Here is a 25,801-nt window from a genome sequence, read left to right as displayed (position 1 = left end):
TTGATCCTGGCTCAGGTCTTTGCAAAACTCACTACTCCTCTGCTGGAATGGGTTTTCACAAAATCTTCTTCCTTCAGAACACCTTCCCTGACCAATGTACCTAGAAAGCCCCACCCCACTGCCCTCGCTCCCCTCGCCCTGTGTTATATTTTCTTCCAAGTACTTGTGACATCTTCACTTAACAGATTTGTTCATTTCCTGTCTTCTCCACTAAAACATAAGCTCCGCGAAGGTTTACACATCCCTGTATTCCCAGGGCCTAAAACTGGGCCTGACATAAATCGGTCATGCAAATAAATATTGCTGAACAGATAAATGACTAATGTATAATACGATGATTGTTTACTAAATATTTCTCAACTCTATTAACCAAAAATGTTAGTTAAAATAAAATTCAAGTAACTTAAAAATTCCAGACGTCTACATTTTTACAGAATCAAAAGGGATATTTACATGTGACCTCATCTCTGTTCTTATCACCTAATCAATAATGAGGGGCAACACTAAAATAGTTAACATTCAAGTAGCACACAGAGAACTTTCTAATGATACTGTTAAAAAGAAGTGATTTCTGCCACGCATATCTTTAAAAAAAAAACACCCTAATGAATCAATTTCTATTCTGGGGAAGGGAAGAGAATACAAAAGCATACCAGTTATAGTTTTAATAATTTAACACAGAATTCCAAATTATTCCCTGTTAGCAACAGCAGCTAAATTAACTAAGAAAGGCAGAGATTAATAAAGTAATCTGCACTATTCTTTTATATATTAAAATGAGCATTTCTACCACTTATGTTGGATTATTTTGAGTGAAATAATAACTATTAATCTCAGAGTCCATTTCACCCATCTCATTAAGTTCTACCCTATAAAGGTGCTGATTAAGATATGTATGTAAATATGCTGCCCTATCTGTTTTCCAAGGTTCCCCAATACAATGTCAGTCTGTCCTCTTCATTATCACACTATATATTTTTATACATACATATATATATATATATATATATATATATATATATATATATATTTTTTTTTTTTCCCACCCAAGCTTTTATTAGGTATCCAGTTCCATCTCTTAAAAGAAGGCACCTCTCACTGACATAGAATCGAGCAGCAGGATTTGTTTCAGTGGGTGTTCCAGGCATTTTATACAAATAAAGACTGAATTGCTTTCTACCAAAAGTCTTGGACCCATTCAGCTTCTAGATCACCATGAAAAGTGCCACCATCTTACCTTTCTTCCAAGTACGAAATCTAAGAGTCACCTGGATCCTACTCCTCTTCTCTCCTTACATCCAGCTGTAACAAAATCTCCTCTCCTCATGCATTTCTCAAATTAATCCTTTCTGCTCCTCACATGTCTATGCCTGACCTTGTGCCTACTGTGTGTTACTGCTGTAATTTTCTCCCAACTTCTAGCTCAAAGCCCCCCTTCCTTATTATTTCCAAATGGCACTATTAAAAAAGCACCAGTTTATCTAAACATTATCCAAATTCTAACATTTTCTATAACCTTTTATTAGGTCTGAGCTCTTCATTTGTACCTCAATCCTCTGCGCTCTGCTGCTTCAGTAGTGAGTCCCCCTCTATGATATCTCACACTTAGGTTTTCCCCATGTCTCACCTCACGTATATGGTGTTTGTAACTTCCTAATTTTATCTACATCTTTTTACCTACTTTCCTTCAAAATTCAACACAAGTTTGAGGGGAGATTCATCTGCCCATCTTCAATCTACCAGGGTACTAATCGTAAGGATGCCAAGAATGGGATCGGTACAAAGGGACTGAAAAGACAGAATCTATGGCTTGGAGAGAACTGAAGATGACTCCATAGACAGAGGGATGGAACTGGGCAAGGGGTAGGGTATATAGGAGAGAAAGATCTGAAAGGGCCCAGAGACAGAAGGGAATGGGATCAGTTCGACTTAGAAGATTTATCCTTAAAATGACATATAGCTAAAGGTCATCAACCTATATCAATAGGAAGAAAGGATGAGGGGTAAAGCTACAGAGATTTTTGGAGGAAAAAGGGCAGAAGAAGCTAAGTTACATGGTCCCGCTCTCAATACAAGCAGCAAGGCAATCTGCAGGAAATAAAGGGGCAGAATTAATTTAGAAAATCATCTTAGAAACAACCAAACAGAACAAGAAGTGTGTAGAGGTTAGTACAAGTGTATACATAATCACTAGTGCTATTAGATGAAAATCAATTTACCAGCACATACTCTATTCTAGAATCATCATATTTACCTAAATACATTCTGAGCTTTATTTTCAAGGAGCTCCTATTACATGCTCCACCCATTTTTCCCCATAACACATACTACATTATGGGGATGAAAAATGAGAGACGGTGACGATTTCTTTGCAAGATGTTTTTAAAAGTCCAGTCAACTGCTAACATAAATAAATCATTATCACATAAGTAAACACGTCAGTTCACATACACACTGTTTTTAAAAATAAACCCTGAAAAAGGGCTGATCTCAAAAACAGAGTCACCCGATACCTTCTCTTCTTTCCTCTTTCATTTTGACTAAGAGAAAACTTCAAGCCAGCCCACAGGGGGTATGTGGGTATGTTCTGCTCCTTTACCTTCTGTGCCTTCAGCGATAAGGTTTATTGACCTGTTAAAAGGCCAACTGAAGATGCTCAGAATAGTGCCTGACACATGATAGTCAATAAATATTAACCAGCTATTATTGTGAATGTTGTTTTCACTGTCAGAATACCACCAAGTAATGTTAGGGCCCAAAGAATGTAATTTAATAAAAACTCCTTGGACAGTGATGTTGGTTCAAAATCCAGTAGCAGGTGTTTCCCAATAATCAAACCCTAGATGGACTCCGGATTCACTCTCTAACCAAACAGCAAACTATGTCAAAGCTTCTGAGTCATTTTCTCCACCCCGCCCAGAGGAACAGCAACAACAAAAAAGCTCTCTCTTCCTTAAACGTAAGTTCAGCCCAAGATGCACCTGTCTACTACCCCACTCCCCCACTCCTCACCCATCGGCACCTCTCCAGCTCTTCCCTGCGCTTCCTCCTCGTACCAATACCTCGTGTTCTAGTGGTTATTCCAGTGGCACCTGAAACATCTCCTTCTTCTTTCCTTTTTAAATACTTATTCCCATGGAAAATCTTAAAGTTTATAAAAGTCCAGGAGGTCTGCACAGTTAAGTTCCTACAGGGCACTGCACTGTGTGTGGACAACCAGCCTGTGCTAGACCAAGACACTCTCCTGGTCTCTCTACGGGCCCCATTATCAGAAATATGGGAACATACGACTAGAATAGGGTAGACTTGTGTCCCACAGCAGGTTGAAAACTTGACCAACAAAGATATTTGATTTTTCTTTCTAACTTACCCTCACCTTTCATTTACAACTCAAGCACTTAAAAGGACTTTCTCAGTAAATGATGCCACGTCACAATAAACTCTGCTGGAAGAGCTGACTTTCGTCCCAGCTCTGCCATGACTAACTGTAGGGCCTTTGGCAAGTCACCTAGCTTCATGAACATGCCTGTCTCCTTATAAGTCAAATGTGAAGGGCTTGGCCTAGACATGCTCTGCGGTTGCACTCAAATATTATGAGTATTGTTACTACAAGGCTAAGAGCAGACTAAATCTCTAATTCTGACACACAGGGGCTTGAAATCAGACCATGGGTTCACATCTTCCTATTAACCCGACCATTCACAACAGTGACCATAATTCAGTGAGCAGTATATTCCCCAATCAGACATCCTGATCAAGGAGGAACAAACGGAAAGAATCGGACAGTGCAGCAACAGTGAAGAAGGGGTGTCTGACAGCAAACCGCCTCTATTCGTGCTCAAGGGTACGCTGTAATTACATAATCTCAAACTGGCTGAATATTCACGTTACATTGCTGTTCTTTAAAAACTGTGACTATCCATAACTAAGGATCCACAGGACCACAGTCCAGGCTAGTTCCAATCACAAGATTATTTATGGCTCCCTCGGATTCCTTTTTATTGACAGGCAGAAAGCAGCTAACAATAAAATTCACATGAAGGTGCAAATGACATTTCAAAATGCTTTCCAAGGAGGTACCATTCTTAATACAAAAACTGGTCACTTCCTAATTCAGCAAAAGAAAAGGTTAGCAGAATTACAGATGTGAAAAATGTCACAGAGCAAATAAAAATTGTTTCTCAGTCTTTTTCCCCCCCACATTTTTTGTATGTGTCAGAAATAGATAAGCTTAGAAATGTATGGTCCTGTGGGCGAAGTTAGAAACTATTCTTTGTGTGAAATTAGCAAGTTTCCTTGGCCTAGAATATCAGAATGATTTTTTCCACCCAGCCCACTGTCCCTCTAAATATGCTCGGCCTCTGCACATAAACATCCTTGAAAACTCTGTTCAGTTCAAACTTCTACTCTGCTGAAGCTTCACCATCCCTCTGCACATCACCATTACTCCCACTCTGGTGCCTGGCATAGATTATTCACTGCCTTTCAGCATCTGTCCCAGAGGTTAGTTTTCAAAATGAAGTTCCAAACTGTCCTTCCCAGCTACCTCACCTTATTTTTATCTCTAGCCAGCTCTGGCTCCACTAAAAAAAATTATCTGACTATCTTCCCAGCTCCTAACCTCCTCACTTTTCATAAGCTGCTCACTGGTTTTCTTGGTCTTGATTAAGGCAATGAAACTCCTTTTAGTCCCACCTGAACACCCTTCCACACCTCAAGGGCACTCTGACCAGGCTCAACCTGATCCTCCAGGCCAGTGTCAAACACCATCACACTACACTTGGTCAAACTGATGTAATAAATTGGGTTGTACTTGTTTAGGTCTCCAGTAGTCCTACACTCAAAAGCACACTCTTCCAAAGCACAAATTAGTGGCTTCTATTTGTGTGGCCCCCCCACCTCCGCATCTAGCCACAATCTAGGACAGGTAGGCACATGATAACTGCCTGTATGATGAATGGCTTGAGTTTCCATGAGATTCAGAGGTTACCTAATCACATTTTGCAAATGCCAGTTGCAATGGGTGGAATTTTCAATGTGGGCAGTTAACAGAAACAGACGATTTCCATTCCTCTGCTATTTTTAGTCAGTCCCACACCCATTCCGGGCTATCCCTCACCTCTCACCCCACATATACGATCAACTTGGACTCGCTAACAAGCCTCCTCCTACTCTCCCTCTTTCCCCGTAAACCTTACTCTAAGCCTGTCCCAGCTCCCTCACACCCACCATACACTTCAGTGAAACTATTACAAATCTGTCCTGTCCATCCCGTATCCCAACACCTAAAAGAAAGTGTGAAACACAGTGAGTTCTCATCAAACAACTGTTTAGTGAGTGAATAAATGAATGACTATCTTAAAGGTAAAAGATGGCAGTAAATTGAGAATGGAACAGAGAAAATGGTCTCTTCTCTGAAAAGGTTTTTCTTGGAAGCTATCACCAAAAAGGCTTAAAGTGGATGTAAGAAATTTTTGATAAAACTTGCTAAGGCCTACACGATCGGGCCACTCCCCTCCCTGTGACTGGATGAGGAAGTAAATGCCCGAGGCCGGAGTCACCCGGCCACAGCTGACAGAGGGCCTACACCCTCTTCCACCTCACTCCAAAGATGGGGAGGGCCCCCAAGCAGATTCTCTGAGGAGACGGAGGCTGCAGTGTGTGAAAACCCAGGCTGCCGCAGCAGGGCTCCGTGCCCGTCAGCGTCCTAAGGGGAAGGACGGGGAGCGGCCGAGAGAGGAGAGAGGATCACGGACAAAGTGCAGAGCCCGAAGGTCCGCGAGAGGCGAGGGCGCGCAGGGAAGGGACAGAGGCGCGGAAAGACCACGGGTGGGACCAGGGAGACGGAAAGGACGGGAAGAGGCACAGGAGACCAAGCGAAGACAGGAAAGTAGAAAGAGGCAGAGAGGGAAGGCGACGGGAAGACAGAACCGGGACAGAAGCGGCCGCCAGAGCACTGTCTGCGCCGGGCCCACGCTTCCGTTCGTTCTCCCGGCTTCCCGGGAGACCCTCGCCGCTGACGGCAGCTCCCGCCCGACTCCTTGAGCTGGCCTGAGTTTTCTGTTCCTTGTGATCAAAGCAAAAAATTAAAGTTAAAAAATAAAAAAACTGAATGGAACTGGCTTTAAGTTAAATCGATTACCTTTTTTGGCCTTTAAACAATCTTAAGGTGGTTTGATTAAACACTGAATACATAAAAGGGAATATCTGTGACATATGTGTAACAAAACATCTGTGCACCCTATCACTCAGCATAAAACATTAAAGATGACCAGTTATCTCTGAAGTCACCTGTGTCACTCCCCAACATCAATTACTTCTTCATGAAATATTTCTAGAAGGTAAACATGCAATGAGGGAGGGGGAGGTATTAAAAAAAAACTCTAACCACCAAAATATGTCTGGCTCGCACAGTAGGCACAGTAGCGTATGGTCTGTTCAGTTTCACATCTTTCTCCACCTCCATGGGCGATCCTATCGTTTTACAAGCCTCAGAGCCTATAAAGCAGAGAGCTGCCCGCCACTTCAGCATTCACAGATCACCTACGGAAGATGCGGGCTGGGTTGAGAGGGAAAACGGAGGCAGCTCACTCGGCAAAGTCGCTCTCCTCAAAACACTCTCACTTAGGACGTGACGCGGCAACCTGAGCGCTGCCAGAGATGAGGTGTTCTCTCTGGGCAGCGGCCACGCCAGAGGGACAAGCGGGGCTGCCCCTCGCCTCTGCAGAATATAAAGAGATCGCCGAGGGGGCGCTCACTGGTGGGCAAGGAGGGGCTTAGCCTCTGGCTGCCTCAGTATCCTAACTATGGCTTCTGCTGAGTGAGCTTCCTTTCACTTCTTTGAAAGCAGGTCAACAAAAAGCAAGCCATTTTGATGCTAACCCTAAATTATACGGTTCGTATACATGACATTACTGAAAATTAATTTTGTGAAGATACATTTCTTATGAACCCTGCCTCGAATTTTCTTGTGAGACAGAAATGTGAAATACTCAAATCCACACTCTTTTAATCCCCTGCATACCTTTCTGGCCTCACCTCCTCCACTCCTATAGCAACCCTTCATTCCAGGCAAATCTAATTATTTGCTCACAGATACTTCTGAGCTTTTGTACATACTATTATTCCTTCTGTCTGGATGCGCTTCTCTCCAGTGTCTGCCTTAAGAGTTCCTATTTATCCTTCAAGGTCCATCTCAAATGTCACCTCCTCTGGGAGGCCTCCCCTGATACATCTCCTCCTCCTCCTCCTACCAGAATTTGGCTACTCCTTCTGTAACCACATTCCACATATATTATCACTGTTTACTTGTGTATCTCCACAGCTTGGATTGCTTCAGAGTTCTATTTCTCAGTTATTTTTAATCTCTAGGCTAGGAAAGTACGTGAGCACATATAAGACGATCAGGGATACCTAATCATAAGCAGCTTAATAAATGAGCCTCCTCTGGACAATGCGACACTGAAAGTCAAAAAGCTCAATTAAAAGTAGCCTTGATCAAATGCAATGCGGTGTCCAAGACTTGATCCTGGAGCAGGAAAAGAACATTGGTGGGAAAACTGCTGAAATCCCAATGAAGTGTGAAGTTTAGTGCTGACAACTGTACCATTGCTACATAAGATGTGAACATTACAGGAAACCAGGTGAAGAGTGTACAGGACTCTATGCACTATCTTGTGGCTTTTCTATAAATCTAAAATTATTCCAAACTAAAAAGTTTATTTTAAAAAACTTTTAAGTAGTCTAGAAAAAGTTGAAAGAACTACAAATCCTAATGAATGTGGATTTTAATTACAACCATAATAACACAAATAAAAGAATAAGAAATATACTTCTCTTCTTAGAAGTAGAAGGAAGGAAATTATTTCTTAACAACCTGAAATGAAGTAAAATATGTGAGGATTTACTAATGCTGCAAAATGGTGAAAAAGATTCCTATCATTAAACCAAAATAGTTCAATCTGTTATTTTCCAAAATACATAACTCAACATTGAAACGACTTCCATAGAAAGTTTAAGGCTGTGCTATCACACACAGACATCAGAACTACAGTAACTATGCAAATTGTGGCGGTAATTACATCACTACCTCAAACACAGCCCTGTTTTGAAGTTAATGATTCCCATATTCTAACCTCAGGAAATGGGAAAATGTTCTGTTAAAAGTATGTCACTCTAACACAATCCTTCTGTAACTTACAGTAATTTGTAAAATGCAATTTCCAAGGTCCTGGGCAAAATCGATTTCCATAAAACTATCCATTTAATAAGAAAAAATTTTAAAACCTAGGGATATCAATATATGACTAAAACAGAAAGCCATATTTCCATAATAAGTTTTTTAGAATTCAATGGAATAGAATACTATTCTAATTTAAAAACTGAACCATTACCAGAAGATTAATTACAAGATGACAAGAATCAAGATACCTCGCTAATTTTAAAGAAGTCTGATTTAAATGGTGCCTGTATCACCAGTGCAGTGGGTGTTAACATCAGGCCACATGAACAGAGCAGAAAATACCAGCACAATTTAAATATACAAAGAGAGTATATGTTTTGATCACGGTGAGACATACCGGTTCTACAGCTACAGATTTACATGAGCAGCTAGGAAAAAATTTAGAACACTACCTACGTTTAAGTTAAGCAATTTTGAGATGTAAAATACTAACATCATTCACAAAACTAAGACTTGGTTGAATATTAAAAACATTAACCCATTTGAGTAGACTTGGTGACAAAAAGAGGCCCATGGCAGCAAACAATGAACACAATAATATCCCAGCTAATCCTTAACAGTCTTTCTTAAACTTCTAAGTATCTTCCAAGTCTGACTTGGAAATCAAAGGAAATTCATGTCTAAAGTCTATGCCCTCTTGAAACTTAGACGTCTAAGATCACCAAACAAATTTGGTCTTTCTGGAATCCTTCTTTGCTTAGTTCATATCAGATATACTCATTTCTGTTACAACTTAAGAGCAAAACATGGAAAATGAAATATTTCATTTACATAGAGAACTGTATCAAAACTACAATTAAACAGTGATCCTAACACAATGTTACTCAGTTCAAGCAGCTTGAATTACAGAAATGATACAGATGACTGCTAAGCAGGTAACAGGATAGCCTGGAGAGATAAAGGCTTAAAGATAACTAACTTGCTAAACACTGAAAAATAAATATACCAAAAACTAAGACAGTTTAAGAACGGGGGGTTAAAATCAAATGCTTTTCTTTATAGTCTCTTGAACACTTACACTATGGACACTTTACGTAATTTATGTCTTTCAGGGTTTTAACCTTAGATTTTAACTACCTTCCTAAAGAGCTAAACAGCTTTATGTTAAACTAAGTTCATTCGAACCCAAGAATAAGAGAACTAACAATGCAAAAACAGCCCTCTTTATAATCTGCTAAAATATTCCATCTGGTTGATAATACAACCTCCGCAGAAAAAGGACCACTGAGATCAGACCCCATCGTGCAGAGCAAGGAAAACAAAGCTCAGAGAGTAGGACTGATCTCCCAATTTTCAGTCCCTTTGCTCTTTGCCTTATATTGTGGTGACTCCTATTTCTGAACTGAGCTACCAGTTCAAAGAGATGTGTTTTATTAGTGCTAGCCTACTGTCTTCTGTCTAAAATCAAATTTTAAAACAAACTCCAGAAATCTGAACAAATTCAGTGTCCATTGCTCTAGACGTTTCTTATGAGGCCCACATTTCTAATTTTTTGTCTTTATGGCTAACATTCTAGCTCCTGAGTAATTACTTGAAAGCATCTCTTCTTCCCCGCTTTCCCCATCAAGCCCCAACCCTTAATAAAACAAAACTACACTAATTAAAGAAACATAAGACAGAGTATGATAGCGCAAATCTATGGGCAGTCTTTTTACCTACTCCCTAAAAACGAAACAAAACACAGCAAAACAAAAAACCCTCTAGGCAAGATTATTAACAAGGAGCAAAACAGTCTGTTTTACCTCTTCCCTTAGCTTTGGACAATTTTCTGGTGCTCATAAAAACAGTAGGGAAAAAACAGCCCAGGAAAAAGCAAGAGTGATGAAGCACAGACCCTGTACTGATTATATGCATTAAAAAATCAATTCCTGAATTAAAATAGAAAGTAATTCAATTCAGGTGAATTTCAATTATTGAATAGTAATTAAATAACTATTCTAAGTTGGATGTGTTGATAACGGGAGTTTAAAATCCTGCACCCTACCTCAAGTTGAATTTAATTACATCTCCCAATCATATAAAGTGACAACTTAATACTGAGAATTAGCAGGCATGTTCTCGTGAATTAATGAAAAACTAAAGCAGGGATATGTTTAGTTCTTCAATATTTTATCTCATTCCATTAAGTTCAACTTGTATTTAATGAGTGTCTACTAGACGGTAGGACTGTCATCTATTAATCAGTAACTCTCTATGCACGCCTTTAATAGAGAATTTGACCCACCCAGTCCCTGAAAGGGCGAGCCTTCTGGAACTCATCATACCCCATCAACCCTGCCATATTCCCACAGCTGGCTACACAGTGGTGGGCACCTGACATGGCTGGGCCAATCTGATATTCCTTCCCAGGAACCTGAAACGGGGATCCTGGGAACCTGAGTCAGATGACATGAAGCCCTTGAACTACCAGGTCAGGCAGTGTGTGGGCCAGGGGTGTCAAGAGTAAGCCAAAGCTGAAAATTGAGGGGTGGCAGAGGGTGCAGGGGCAAAGTGAGAAGAGAAAGCTGATCTGAAGAGGTGACTTACCAACAAAGCAGAACAAGTGTCCATTCTGTTCTAGGAGAAATGGGGGGAGGGGCACGTATCACACTCCCTGCGCATGCGACCTGGCTCTATTTCATTTCTTATCTATCCTTGGATGTCTGATGCCTATGAAGTTGCCCACTGTGTCCTTTCAATAAACTCCTCAATTGGAACAAGTATGAGTGAGTTTCTGTTCCTTACAGGCAAAACACCTTAGCATTATATTAGGTCCCGCAGCAGATATAAAGATGGAAAATACCTAGTTCTCTCAGCCCTCAAGGACCATGTAGTTAGGAGCAGCTAAGTATACAATAATCATAATATAAGGCAGACAGACTATAAGAGGCATAGAAAGCACTATGAGATTTCCAAGAGAGGGTCGGATCATAGCCAATTCAGAACATCAAAAAGGCTTCATGGAGGAAAGGGAACTACACAGTAATCACAATAGATGGTACTCTGGGATATTTTTAAAATGTATTTACTAAGACAAAGAAAATGAGGAATCCTAAATCAGTCAACAACAAAAACATTAATTTTATTGGTCCATGAAATCGAAAAATCTGATAACAATGAGCCACAGGACTTGGCAACTGGTTATAAGGATGACAGCAAGAGAAGAGTTAAATGAGTGTTTTCAGCCTAGATGATTTTGAGAATGATGAGGCCAGAGCAGGCAAGTGCACGACAGGTGGATGTGGAGGAGAGTGAAGTGGGGAGTAAGTGCTGTATTGGACGTATCGACCCGCGGTAAGCAGCAGCCAGTAGTTCATTAATTCACTAGGGAAACAGGAGAAAGATGAGCCATTTCAAGTATAGAAAACAAATTTCTCAAAAATTCCAAGTGAAAAACTGTCCTCTAAAAGAGGAACTAAAAACTGTTCACAATGTCTGGATTTTTTCTTTTGCATTTTGAACTTTCCATTTTTGCAAAGCTACTGATTCTCTTAGTCCCAGTGAGGGACTGTAAAGAATGCAGGGCAGGCGGTATTGTAGAAGAGCCACCAATGAAATCTACAATCTACGGCTCCTCTCCCCAGGAAAATGATCTAACCACAAACCTGGCCAACAATTTTTAAAAAGCCATGGATCTTCCGAAGCCCTAAGGGGTACACAGACCTGGCCAACAATTTTTAAAAAGCCAAGAGGCTGGGGATGAGGCAGCTCAGCACCAGGGGAGGAACCAAGTAAGGAGCACAGGTCTTCAGATTTCACCAACTTTCTCTAAAAGAGGAACTCGCTTTCATTAGAGAAAACCGCCACAAAACTAAAAGACTTTTTTGTAATCCTGCAAGTAAGTCTAATAGGCTAAAAATTAGTTTTAAAGAAACATAGCTGCCGCCCTGATTAAAAGGTTACATGCCCTGTAAACTCTAATAAGTACTAAGCACCCCACTCTGTATGTCATCACTACAGAATTAGCCTATTCAGGGAAGATTACAATCTTATAATTCCTAAAAAGGGCCACATTGTCAAGACTGCAGAATGATGAATGCATTTAAACAAAAGACACAAAGAACAGTAAGTGCTTATAAAACACAAACCTATTTTTATTATGTGAATTTCTATTTTTTATGCCAATTTTTTTTCTTAGACACAAGTTGCATCCTCCCAAGAAATTTAACAACTGTCTATGAATCTTATGCCAAATAATGACAAATAGTGTAAAGAATATCATCCTATGAGGATATAATGTAACACAGTACTTATCAAAGGACTGCCTTATTTTCAACAAGCATATTCAGCCAGGGTGATACGCAGACATTTAAATGTGAATCATCGATTGTATAAGACAGGGTTTTAGTGAATTAGAGGATTCCAATTCTCTGCATGCAACTTAATTTTTGCCATGCCACCACTGACAGAATCCTAAAGAGCAAAGCATCAGTCTCATTTTGTATCATGTTTTCTCAAGATCTGCTAAGGGGAACTACAAGAAATAGAAATCTGGAGAGAGCACAGGAGTAGATGATGCAATAACTTATAAAACTAAGTAGTAATACAAAAGATTGATATTTATTAAATTTCCTTAAAGAGCTTAAAAAGGATATACTAATATTTTTTAAATAATTAAATAATCTGCTTGAAAAGAATAGCTGAAATGATAAGCTTCACAAAAGTATCATTTCAACCGTTGTAATGAAAAATTATAAAAATGATTTAAAATTTCAAAACTATTTAAAAATTTGCCAACAGCACACTTGTATGTCATCCTATGCACTGCACTCTGCTTGGGAAGCTTTGCAAAATATAATTTTGTCTTTCTATAGAATATTCTGATTCCATATTAATTTGTCATATCAAGATCCTCCCAATAACAGATCTAAAGGAAATTCAGACCAAAGGTAATCAAAGAATTGTAACACTGAAGTCTTCCTTAACTAATTCAACTCACACTAGTTTCTTCATCTGAATTGCACAGCACCTGTAATCTGTAACATTCATTTTGATTTAATAACAACAAAATGGCTAATATTCACTAAGCTGTATTCTACTTCGCATTATGACCATATTTAACCCTCACAGCAATCCTATGAAGTACCTCTATTTTCTCCATTTTAAAAGATGAGGAAGCTGAGGCAGAGAGGAATGGCACAAATAACTTTCTGGAGGTTATAGCTGGTGAATGGGAATTTGAATGTGAAACAATCTGACTTCAGAGTCCACGCTGTTAGTCACTATGCTAAACTACGTCCCTGCAAGGAAGAAAATACAGTATTATCTAATGAACACCTACTATGTGCCAGGAGAGACAAGGGCAAGTAAATAGATCTCAACTTAAGACTGTGTTCGATAGCTTCACAGAGATGAAGTAAAAATGAACATCTTACATGAACACTTACATGAACATCAAAGGAGGTATTCTACAGCAAAAAGAAAAGTCTTTGTATACTGTGATAGGTGCATTTGCTTATAGAAATAGCAAGGGAGAAAACCTGAATTCCTTATGTGCATTAAGATATGGTTCAAGCAAGAGCATCTGTATCTGTAACCTACGTGAATTGGTTGATTAAACTTGCTCAAGAATATAAAAAAGTCCTACTTAAGACAATGAAATTGATAAAAATTAAAAGTAAATGCTTTAGTACTTGAATTTTTACTTACTGCTTTTGAGGTTCCCTAAGTCGTCATGTGTTCCATTCTGTCTTTAATTAAATGCACTATTTATAAAGTCCTGAATAAAGATTTTTGTAGGCATTTGGACAAGTTCTGATTGCCCAAGTTCCGCCTGCCAAATCCTGCCACTTGGAAGAAAGCCTCACAGTTTACAACTGTATTACAATAGGCTAATGTCCTGAGGTCATCTCTGATGGTCAATATAAATCAAAACACTCACAGAAAATGAGCTACACCTTTAATTTTACAGCCAATCAATCAGTATAGACTACGCTAATGCCTTGAGTATTGTGGTTTATTCCAAACACCTGAAAGGCCCCATGGAGCAGTGTCCAACATTAACAGTATTTAAAGAGCATGTGCCGGGGACCATGCTCATTCACAACTGATGTTTGCTACACAGAGAGTGGTTGTCTAGAACTACAATTTGAATTCATGCTTTCTCAAAGATCAGGTATTCACACTGAGAGCTCAAGCTCTGTTGTGTAACTTTCCCCCTACATCCAAAAAGCTGTTATCAGGGCTTCTGCAAGCTACAGACCACCAAATAGGTCAACATGAAGAGAGCAGTATGGGCACCCAGCACATCTCGGAGCACAAAATTAGGTGACGGTGGAGCACCTCTCCTGGAGCAACTTCTTTTTCTCAAAAATCAATTGTTTTAAAAAGTAAAGTTCATGCTTACAGTAACCATGACTCCTACTTATTCTTCTCCAACAGATCCCCAGAAAATACTTACAGTGAAAAAATTGGCTTGATTTATTGGTAAGCTGATGCGAGGGTACTTTACAGGGTTTACTGAGTGTCTAGAAGCCAGCCTCTCAAAAATGTTCAAACTAATCACGCTGAGTACAATGCATCTGACTGTACCTAGAAGCCACTTAAAACGAATGTGGGGGTAAAAGAAACACTAATTCCTGAAGCCGGTGTGTGTTGTTTGAAGAGACCAAAAAAGATAAAACAGCTCACCAGAAGCCTGTCCCAGTCTTTACGGTAAATGTGTCCAGTTCCTTAACTTATCCTAAGGCAACTCCATCCCCCAGCACATCATTCCTAACAACTATTCAGCAACTGCCAACGTGAAATTTACTGTCCACTGCTTCTTTGGCCACAAACCTCAAGCAAGGCAGTCCTTAAATCTCCTCAGCTCACACCAGCTCCCCTTTATAAAAACCAAGGGAAGGGGTTATAAAGCCTTAAGAGGATAAAAACGAGGGGAAAAGGTGGAAAAGTATAGACAGCCTCTGCAACCACGCTCTCTTCCTTTATAGCCGAGAACTTGTCATTTGGCTCCACCACACACCTTCACGTTACTGGACAAGCCAGGCTTCTTCCACCTCACCAACAGTCCAAACTGCCCACTCTGTTCTAATAAATGCCAGGGTCCTTGTGGGACCACTCTGGGCCAGCCCCTCTATTGATCTGAATCACTCGGGCCACCCACCCATCTCTACCTTGTCCTAAAGTATCACCACGCTCCAAACTCAAAATTATACGAGCCCAACACACTCGATCCCGTCCTCCTGGCTCCCAACACGCTCCACTCCCTCGCCAAACCTTCCCTAACATCCTTCCCTTCCTTTATGAGCTTTTCCTATACCCCTAACACCGTCTCGATGTCCTATGTCCCCACACTCCCAAACTCTCTTCCCTAACTGCAAGTCCAGCCGGGAGTCACACCCTCTCCAGCCTAACTCCTACAACCCGAACGCCCCATCTCCGGAGCCACGGCCACCAACCCAACACCCCACCCCAGGGCCGTCACGCCCTCCACCTCCTTCAGGGTCCTCTTCACCCGCCCGGCCTGACGCCCCTCAAGGCCCCCCGGTGCCCAGGCCTCCCCGAGAGCCCCGCCCGCCCCGCCCACAGGCCCTCACCGAGCAGCAGCAGCTTCACTTCTTTGGCCGCTTTCTCCCCGTCCTCCCGCAGGTTGCGGTCGATCATTTTGCTCCGCTCCACCGCCGCCTTGTCCTCGGCGCTCAACGTGCAGCCCATGGCGGCGGCGGGAGAGGGGACCGGGCCCGGACTCACTCAAACACCGCGGAGACTGCAGGGCGAGTGGCCGAGACGGCGTCTACTGCTGGGCGGCGGCCCTCTCGGTCAGCTCCCGGAGAGCCCCGAGAAACCGGATATCCTGCGTTTACGACACTTCCGGCAACGCCCCGCGGCCGTTACGGCTCGAACTTTTCTAGCTCGGGTACTGGAGGTGCAACCGGAAGCGGAAGTGTTGGGAGGGGGAGGGGGAGCCCGGCAGAGGTTCTTCGCGTCTCCCAGGTCCTGTGGACCTCGCCTTAGCGGACCTTTTCATGTTTTCGGCTGTCTTATTGGGATAAATGTACAAAAACCGGGGACTGGCTGCTTCAGCTCAGTGGATGAGAGAGATTCCCGATAAGAGCCCACAACCCGCGTGGGAATTTCTGCTGGGAATTTCTCACTGGCCAAACCCGGGGTCCCTGGCCGAGTGTAGGACACGTTCTCCGCCGGGGTCTACTCAGCCAGATCAGTGGCTTGGGGACAAACGTCAGGGCCTGGGTCCTGGCCACGCTTCACATCTGAGATCTGTAAGACCGACCAGGCTTAGGACTTGAGCGATCCCTTCCTGCCATCTCTGGCCCACCGCCTCCCGTTGGCTGGCCCTTGTGCCGTTACGTGCAAATTCATGTGGACTTGAGAGTTGTCCGGCTACTATGTTGTTGGCAAAGGGCCGCTTGAAGTCGCTAGCAGACTACCTGAAAGGTAAGCGTGAGGTTCCTGCATAAAATTGCCATGCTGCCTTTCCCAGTATAAGCCAGTTTTAGCGCTACGCAGATCGCTCTGCTTAAAGGGCTTAGGACTTTTACCAAGATTAGTCAACCTCAGCCCCACACACCGAAACAAACCAGTGTAACCTGTGAATCTCCTAAAATTTCCTGTTGCGGTACCACACAAAAAAAGGAAGTCCTAATAAAATTTGCCTTTCAGTTCTGGCATCACTTGAAAGTTAATAAATCCCCTATGAAAGCCCCAGACTGATCATCTTTTGAACTCATAATTCTGGGTACCACCATGAAGGTGACCCTTAACGACCTTTTCTCCCAAAAGCCCCACAAATACTCTTCACCATACAGTGTAGGGAGGGGAACTCTTGTAGCCCCCAAAACCTTTCCCTGGGATTAAAAAGCATTTCCCTAATATCTAAACCTTGGAATATAAGGTCCCAACAGAAAGGGCTATATGGTGATGATTCAATAACTAGAAAGGTTTCACGAGAGCCACCTTAAACAGCCTCAACCCCCATAACCTAATGCCAATTTTTCAAAGTTTGAAAATACTCCTGTTCGTTCCCTAATGACTTAGAATAAAAGAGAATGCTTTCCCATAATCAGTACTTACGGGGGAAAAAGGGCAAGAGGAAAGGGAAGAAAAACCAGTATTTATTGAGTACCTATTTGCCAGGTATGGCTAGGTGCTTCCACACATCATCGCTTAATCCTCACAACAACCCTGTGAGGTAGGTAATGTTATCCCCACTTTTACAGATGAGGAAATAGGCTCAGAGAAGTTAAGCATCTTTCCCAAGTTCACACAGCGAGTGAGTAGATGTGACTCCCAAATACCCCTTTTCTGTCCTGCCACTGTAAGATGTTACCTGGGGAGACCTAACAACAGAAGTTTTTCTTGTAGGATTGACAGTTACCCCAGCACCACCAGGGTGCAGGAAAAAGCAACTGACAGGACGGTTGTCTCAACCTGCTGATTCTTCAGGGAGATTAGGTCAAATTTGGTCCAGGAACAACTTCGACAGCTAAGGATTACATATCCAACTTGCGATCCTGGCGACTAGAAAACTCCTGGAAGGTTGTCATGGCGGAAACTTTTGGGAAAGTTCTTAGCATAATAGAAGTTTTTATTTCCTTCATGATCCACTCAGGGAAAATAAATGGCAAACAAACCAGGGTATGTCAAATTCCGTAATAAAGGCCTGTGAAATCACAGGGTCAGGAAATCTCAGCCTAAATTGGAGTTATCCTTACACTTAAATTTTTCTTTGATGTATGGGAAGGAAGGGTTGTAGGGCAAAGTCGAAGGAAAAGGCAAAATAAATTAACAAAATGGCTGCCAGACACTGTTTAATGCCCCCTCCTACGCCTTCCCCTTGCCCCCTCCTTCCAGGCACCTTTCCTATTTCCACTGGACTCACACTGCCACCTACTGGCAATGCTTAGGGCCTACTATCAGATCGGTGATGTTTGGGAGTTTTTCCCCTACCTAGGAACTGAGATTCCACCCTTATGAGTTTATCTTAACAGGGAAGAGAGAAGAGAATGTGTTTTGCAATCACAAAAGACTCTCCTGGGTGTATATAGTATCTAAGGGATGTCCTCGATGCAGTAAGCACTAAACTAAGAAGAGAAAAACCTGGAAATTTTCCTAGATCTAAAGGGGGAAAGCTGTTTGCCCTATTTCATTAAATAAATTATTTTTTTCAACTAGAGTTTCATTCACAACCAGCACACTTTCCACGATCTGCAGGAAACCTCTGTGTTAGTATCTTGCTGCAACGGACTGAACTCTCAGAAGTTAGAACATATTTTCTCCGGCATACTTTTCACACAACTCTATAGTGCTTTACCAGATGTAAAAGCTCTGTAAAAATACAAGGTGTTTGGTCAAATTAGACTATGAACGCCTTGAAGACAGTGACTTCACATCCTCTATGTGGGACCCAGAGAATATTGAGTATTGAACTATGATGGACTGAATTGAACTGAAGGAGTCAATGTTGATATCAGTATAACTTTTATAATAAAAATTATTTATTGGTTGTTCAAAGGGGAAACTATCCCACTCCCACCAGGTCATCTTCCCCTTGATGCTCAATGAGCCAGGAGTTTGTTCAAATACAGACCACACCACCCTCTTGGTCCTGCCTCAACCCTGTAATGTTACCTGATTCAGTTGAGGGAAGTGGATGGACAAGTAGTCCCAGATGGATGTCCTGTCCAGTTTGTAATGATTCCCCCTCCCTTGAAAACGCCACCACCAACCAACACAGTTCCTACGGTCTTAATCAGTGAACAGCTCAGCCCCACTCCTGTGCCCTCTCTCCAACCCAGGGCTACAGATAGGAGAGAGATTTAAGTCTTTGTCACTGAAGCTAATTTTGAGAGCGATGAATGGGAGTAGGGAGGCATTTAATGGACCATGGAAACCCCACCCGACCCATTCCCAACCTTAGTCTCTGTACCCAGTGGTCCAGGGGGCTGGAGGTGGGTCACTGCCGTGAGGAGAGAGATCAGGGAGGCCAATCCTAGAAAAGAAAAAAAAGATTTACAGTATTATTGGCAAAGGTGATTGCCTGGCCTCTCTGTATCCAACCACCTTAGCAATTCAACTGCTAACCCCCACCTTCAGCCATCCAACCTCCAATCTTTCCACTTCCTAAAAGACAAGGAGAAAGAGCCATCCTGCCTTATTCTTGCCTCTGCTGAGATAAATCCCCAGCTTGATGTCCCATGAGCAGGAGACAGCAATAGAACAGAAGGGGCCATTCCTGGAGGGCAGGAGACAGCGAGCTGCACTCAGCTTTCCTGTCTTCTACTCAGTGGGCCCTGACTGCTCTTTCCCATTGCTTCTGGCCAAATTCAGGAAAGGACTATAGCCAGCTGGTCCTCTTCCTTTACAGAACCCTCAGGTCCACAACTAGAAAAAGATCTATGTACTCAAATTGAAACACTTGGCTATAATAGTTCTTTTTAAACCTAGCAAGGAGATAAGACATGGGTCATTTTCTTACCTTGCTTGGGTGCAATTACTGCCCTGGACAGTTACAGTGAAAAGTGAAATATCCTAAAGGGTCCCGAAATAATTCCAAGCCTGGCCTGCCGCCCTATATCCTTCAACTCCTACCCTTACAGAGTGGCCCTGCTTCCTGAGGCACGGAAAGCTCACTGGGTGAAAGATCGATCTTCTCACCTTCATGACCTTTACTCTCGTCACCATCTCACCAGGTTCCCTCCCCCAGTAGTCAAGGATCATAGCCATGTCCAAGGCTTTTGCCACATGTCTGTCCATCCTGTTGGCTCGGTTCCTGACCCAGAAATCACTAAGCAAAAGCTGTGTGCAGAAACCCCGGCCCCAGCCCCAGCCAGCTGGAAAAAGGTGATCCCACAAGATGCTCCTAACCGGCCCCCAGCCCCATCTCCCTCCATGTGTCCAGCAGCCCATCACGATTCAGGTCGAGGCGAGGGGGCAGGACGGAGGTAGCTGTCTGACATGATGATGTCGCTGGTGAGTTGTTGCTCCAGGAACTCGGAGGTCTCCTCAGCTATCTGGCCTGGAATCCGAAAGTCCACAGCAGCTGGCTCCTGCTTGGGGCTGGGGAGAGGTCGGGAAACCCAGGACTCCGTGGAGCAGCCGGTGCCCTGAAGGAACTGCAGGAAGTTCTCTTCGATGGAGCCCTCCCGGCTGGGCAGCCTCAGCTCCTCCTCGGGAGCCTGCTTGAAGAAGCAGACAAACTGCTTGCTGAGCTCGCCCCGGATCTGCCGGTTGAGGCATCCATAGAAGAAGGGGTTGGAAGTGAAACAGAAGTAGCCGATCCAAGTCACCACGTTCTCCACCTGCCCGGCTGACGGCTGAGCGCTCAGGGCAACGTACAGGTGGAAAGAAAAGTAGGGCAACCAACAGAGCAGGAACTGGCCCCCCACGGCCAGGAGGACCACTGCCGCCTTCCCTCCCCCAAACGTCCGGTGCGGGGTGGTCTGGTGGGCCCCCGAGCTGGTGACCATGGTGGAGCGGCTGCTGAGAGACTCGGAGCGCTGCCGGGGCGTCTCCATCCACGTGGGCAGCGGGCCGTGCTGCATGGCGGCCACGCGGGCCACGCGGAACATGCTGCAGTAGACCACGAGGATGAGCAGCAGGGGCAGCAGGAAGTACAGGACAGCAAAGACCACCACGAAGAGCTGGCAGTAGGCACTGTGGCTCCATTGGAGTGAGCAGCCTGGGGGGATGCTGGGCACTCCCTCGTCCCGGGAGACCCTCCCCAGCACGGGCACGGAAGCCATGGCCAAGGCCTTCACCCACACGCCCACCAGCACCGAGGCCACCAGCCCCAGCGTCATGCGCACCTCGTAGCGCATGGGGTGGACCACGTAATAGTAGCGCTCCACGTTGATGGCCGACACCGAGAGGATGGCCAGGCTGACGAAGCAGACGCTCAGGAACACGTAGAGGCGGCAGGCCACCTCCCCAAAGAGGTCGTGGTCAAAGAGGGCGGAGCTGGAGAGCATGGCCAGGGGCATGAGCGTCAGGGCCGCCAGCAGGTCCACCAGGCAGAGGTGGAAGACGAAGACGAATTTCCGGAGGGCAGGCGTCTTGGCGATGACAGCCATCACGGCGGCATTGCCAGCCACGGCGGTCAAGTCCAGCAGGAGCATGAAGAAGAGGGCCACGGACTCCGAAGCCACGTCCCGCAGCCCCACCTCCGGGACCCCACTGGCAGTAGAGGGACCTGGGGTGTGAGGGGCCCTCCCCAGAGTGGAAGAGTTCCCTGATGACTGGGGGATGGGTGAGGACTCCATGGGGCCGAGAGAGGACACCCAGGGCACCTCCTGTCACAGGCCCATCCCCCATCCTAGTCCAGTGACCCTGGGATGGCCAGCCCAGGCCCAGGCTTCGCAGTGCTGTGTGGGGGGATGCGGGGAGAGGGCGCCTCCTGCTGGAGTCTCTCGGGCAAGCTCTGGTGGCCAGCCTTGGAGGCTGGGTGGCAGGGACAAAGTGCCAGGCCAGTAACTGAGGGCTCAGGAGCTCATCTCTCAGAGAGGAGGTAGCTCTGGGGCTGCCCCGGTGACTGTGACCACGTAAGAGACAGACATGAGGGATGGGGGAGCCTCGCCCACTCAACACTCCACCTGCTGACTGGTCTCTGGCTCCTTCGCCACTTTCTTTCCTCCGCTGTCCTTTCGATGACTGTTATCCAGAGACTCTAAATCCTCTGTTCGCCTTTCCCAGGGTCCTGCTGAGCTCTGGGACAGTGTCCCAGTTGTTTACGTAAATTTCCTGATGTCTCGGCTCCTCAGAATGGCAGGTGCTGTTGAGGGGCAGGTCTGGGAGTTACTAGCTCGGTGACTCTTCCGAACTTCAAGTTCCTCATCCAGGCATCTGTAAATAGGAAATAATACCTATTTCACAACCGTGTTGGGAGCACCCTGTGAGCTTTAACAAGAGTACTAATAATGAGCAGTGACATTATATAATGCTTTCCGCACTCCAGGCCCTGTTCTAAGCACTCGGTATGTTAGCTCATTTCATCCTCACACAACCCTGTCAGGTAGGTACTGTTCTTATTCCCATTTTGCAGTCGATAAAACTGAGGCCCAGAGAGGGTAAGTAACTTACCGAAGGTCACACAGCTAGTAAGTGGCAAGGTCTGGGTGCCGTGCTAGGTTCAGTGGTGCCCTCCACAGCAGCTGGAACATATCAGCATCCAGTAAATAGCTGTGGAATTTGAGCCATCTCTAAAAATGTCTCTCGCTGCTCTGGGGCCACCACTGGGAAGAGATCCCCTGACAAGGGGACAGACTATGCTTTAGTCTGCTCTAACACCACAACCCCCAAGACAAAGAGCTGACACTTTGGAAGTGTTAAGAAGAAACAGACAAGCCCTGGCTGGGTGGCTCAGATGATTAGAGCATCATCCCGATACACCAAGGTTGCAGGTTCGATCTCGGCCAGGCACATACAAGAATCAACCGATGATGCATAAGTAAATGGAACAACAAATTGATCTCTCCCTCCCTCTCTGTCTCTAAAATCAATAAATTTTTTTTTAAATTTTTAAAAAGGAACAGCCAAACCAACCATCCCAGCTGGAAGGAAACTGGGAGTTCAGCTCATTGAGCCTCCACTACTCCCAAAGCTGGAAGGGCAGAAGTCACTAGGACGCTGTCCTTCACCCACTCAACTTCTCAAGGCCACTGTGTCCCTGCAGGTGGGAAAGGAGCTGTCCCTAACCTCCCACTCCTCGGGGCTCAAGATCTCTGGTCATTGGAGGTGACCATCAGAGGACCCCTGGGCCAAAGCCCTCTTGTTCCGGGACTGTTACCACATCACAGCGGTAACGGGCCGGGGGGGGGGGGGGGAGCAGCAGGCATCTGTGTAAGGGAGTAGGTGTGAGAGTGGGTAGATGACTGCGACCATGGAAGTGGGTGAGCGTGAACCAGAAAAGAAACTGGAAGAAACTGGGAGAGGAAGTCTGGGGTTTCAGTGTCTCTCATGTCTCCTGACCAAATGGCAGATCAAATCAGTTTCATGTGCCTCGTTGTTCATGCTGAGTTTGCATACAATTGAAATAAGTTGCGTAACGTAATTTTCAATGTTTTTCATCCCCATAGACCATTCCTGCAGTCCAGACCCCCTCAGTATAGTGTGCTAAGTTATGTGACTGAGAGGCAGACTGTGGACATTCCAAGTCGGATGGGCTTTCTGTAGACAAGTCACAAGTTGCCTGGGTCCCAGTTCCCTCATCTGTAAAAAGGAAGGCTTGGACGGGACGACCTCCAAGGTGCCCATATATGATAACATCTGATGACTCTGTGAGCTCCTGGGCTACAGAGGGCCTGGAGGTTGCTCAACTTTAAAAAACTGCCATTTCAGCCCTGGCAGTGTGGCTCAGTTGGTTGGAGTGTCATCCATACATGGAAAGGTTGCAGATTTGATTCCCAGACAGGGCACATACCCAGGTTGCAGGTTTGATCCTCAGTCTGGGCGCATATGGGAGGCAACCAATCAATGTTTCTCTCTTACATTGATGTTTCTCTCTCTTCCTCTCCCTTCCTCTCTCTAAAATCAATAAAAACATCCTCAGATAAGGATTTAAAAAATTTTTTTAAAAACCATCATATCTCTGACTGCCGTAAAGAGGACCACATGGGGCAGACAGGTCCCCAATCCCCTCCATGGTTACAGTCAAAATCACCCTTGGTTTCGGGCATTACCACCAACCTTGCACCAACTTGACTTCCAGCCTGCCACGCGGGCACTAGGTGCTCCGTACAGTTTTGTGAATTGAATCGAACTCCAATTGATCATTTGAATCCCTGCCGCCAGCACACACTCCAATAACACTCAGCCAGCTGTGTGCAGCCAGGAGCCTCTCTCCTGGAAAGGGGACCTGGCTCCTGGACTCAAGGCAGCCCTAACTTTGGACAACTGCCTAGAGACATGCCTCTCCCCAGGGATAACAACGCTCCTTTCACGCTTAAAATGGCCACATAGAGGCTGCAGAGAAGGTGGGGAGAGAGCCCCGATGCGGAGACATTGGCTTCTCATAGGACAGTCTACCAGGAACAAATGCAGAAAGAAATACTAGGGGAGGCATCCTTGCCCCTTACTCTCCACGTCACGACTTCCCCAGCCCTTCTACCTGGGAGTGGGGCCCAGGAGATGGAGCTCCGAGGCCTCAGAAGCTGGAGGAGTGGAGGCCCGCCAGGTCTGCATGGACATCAAGTCTGCCGGCAGGGCCCACTCAGGGTCCCAGACTGAGGGAAGCAGACGTGGTTGCCACGTGGAGATGGGGGTAGGGGGGTGGGTGCTGTGCAGACATGATCGAGTCCTAGACAAAAAAGCTTCGGGCATTTCTCTTTCCCACAGCTCCCTTGGCCTCGCGAGGATCTCCACACTGACTCCTAAATCCCAGGAGCCCACCTCCTGACAGATGGGCTGATGTACCTGCTCCGGGCACCCCTCACTGCTGGGCTGGGGTTGAGGAGCGAGGGCTGTGGGGTGCCAGTGTCGGAGGGAAGCCCGGGGCCTGGGTCCCCTCCTAGCTCATATCATGCCTTCTGAGACGCTCTCATCCACAGCTTCCTTCCAGCACCCCGCCCCCGCCCTCACCTCAGGACCTCTCAGGACCTGAAGGCTTTGCCACCCTCAGGGCTGAGGTCTGGGCCTCTAGCAAGGACATGGTCAAGTTACAAATATCCTCATTTCTGGATGCAAGACACACAGCAGTGCCCAGCCCAGGGCCACCAAGGCGCCGGTAGGCTTCCCATGCACCTGTTTCCCAGGCCAGAGCTACCATCCCAGGGACCCGAGCCGGCCCTCCTTCCGACAGGAGCACGCCCCCCCTAAGCCAAGGGAGACCTCCAGGGGTCTGTAGCACCTCTCCCTGGCAGAGTTGCCCACGCCCAGGACACAGAGTTGCCCATCGGCCTAGATGTCAAAGGACGCATTCCTAGGACGTGGGAACCCTTCTCTATGACATGGAACAAGATAGACGGAGAACCCCATCTGCCTGCAGAATGTGGGTACTCCAGTTGGCAGGAGATCAACCCCCATCTCTAAGCTTTGGAGATGCCCACACCCCAATACTGCCTTCGGGATACCTGGGAGCTATCCCTGGCATAAGGTCCCTGGGATGCAGAGCGACCCTTCCATAGGCACCTGAGCACCCAGCACCAGGCCCCAGGTCTCGCCCCTGTTCCTGGCCTAGTCGGCAACTCCTACCTTTGCTGAGCAGCTCTGGTTCCCATGTGATAGCTCCTCCGGTGATGCTGAGGCTTCTCCAAGGCTGCCGAAGCCACTGCAGTGAGCCTGAGAGGCAGCCGGCAGAGCAGGAGGCTCCGAGAGCTTCTGGGTCCTAATGGCCTCCCACTTCCCACCCAGCCCCTCCGAGCCACTTCAGGCACCAGTGCCCCCAGGCGAGGCGCCCAGGCGCAGGCCCTGCCCCTCCCACCTCGCTTAGGCTGCTAGAGTGGCATCTCAGAAACCTGGTGGGGCCTTGTGATGGGAGGCAGGGGGGACCCTCCTGGTGAGCCAGACAAAGTAAAAAGAGGGCTCAGCATCAGAAAATCCACGCTTAGTTAAGGCCTGGCTCTGGCACTGACTAGCAATGTGACCTTGGGCAAGTCATTTCCCATTTCTGGCTGCATTTCTTACCTG

General features: G+C 45.5%; 2 protein-coding genes across 2 annotated transcripts in view; both read right to left on the bottom strand.

The window, feature by feature from the left end:
* GNAI3 (G protein subunit alpha i3) overlaps positions 1–16,044 on the bottom strand; it is a 34,663-nt gene extending 18,619 nt beyond the window's left edge. Inside the window, exon 1 of the mRNA XM_081121141.1 lies at positions 15,760–16,044. Coding sequence (XP_080977267.1) covers positions 15,760–15,877 — 118 coding nt within the window. The 5' untranslated portion in view covers positions 15,878–16,044. The remainder of the gene's footprint in view (positions 1–15,759) is intronic.
* A 1,238-nt stretch (positions 16,045–17,282) lies between these two features.
* On the bottom strand, positions 17,283–25,462 carry GPR61 (G protein-coupled receptor 61). The gene is made up of 3 exons (XM_081121450.1): positions 25,367–25,462; positions 19,838–22,021; positions 17,283–19,172 (listed from the first exon to the last, which is right to left on the bottom strand). The coding sequence occupies exon 2, from the start codon at positions 21,439–21,441 to the stop codon at positions 20,089–20,091; it is 1,353 nt and encodes a 450-aa protein (XP_080977576.1). The 5' UTR covers positions 21,442–22,021; positions 25,367–25,462; the 3' UTR covers positions 17,283–19,172; positions 19,838–20,088.
* Positions 25,463–25,801: the final 339 nt, after the last annotated feature.

The sequence above is a fragment of the Miniopterus schreibersii genome (genome assembly GCF_964146895.1).
Source record: "Miniopterus schreibersii genome assembly, chromosome: 19".
Lineage (NCBI taxonomy): Eukaryota > Metazoa > Chordata > Mammalia > Chiroptera > Miniopteridae > Miniopterus > Miniopterus schreibersii.
Note: the sequence above shows the minus strand (reverse complement) of the source record. Positions and strands in the feature narration are given on the sequence as shown.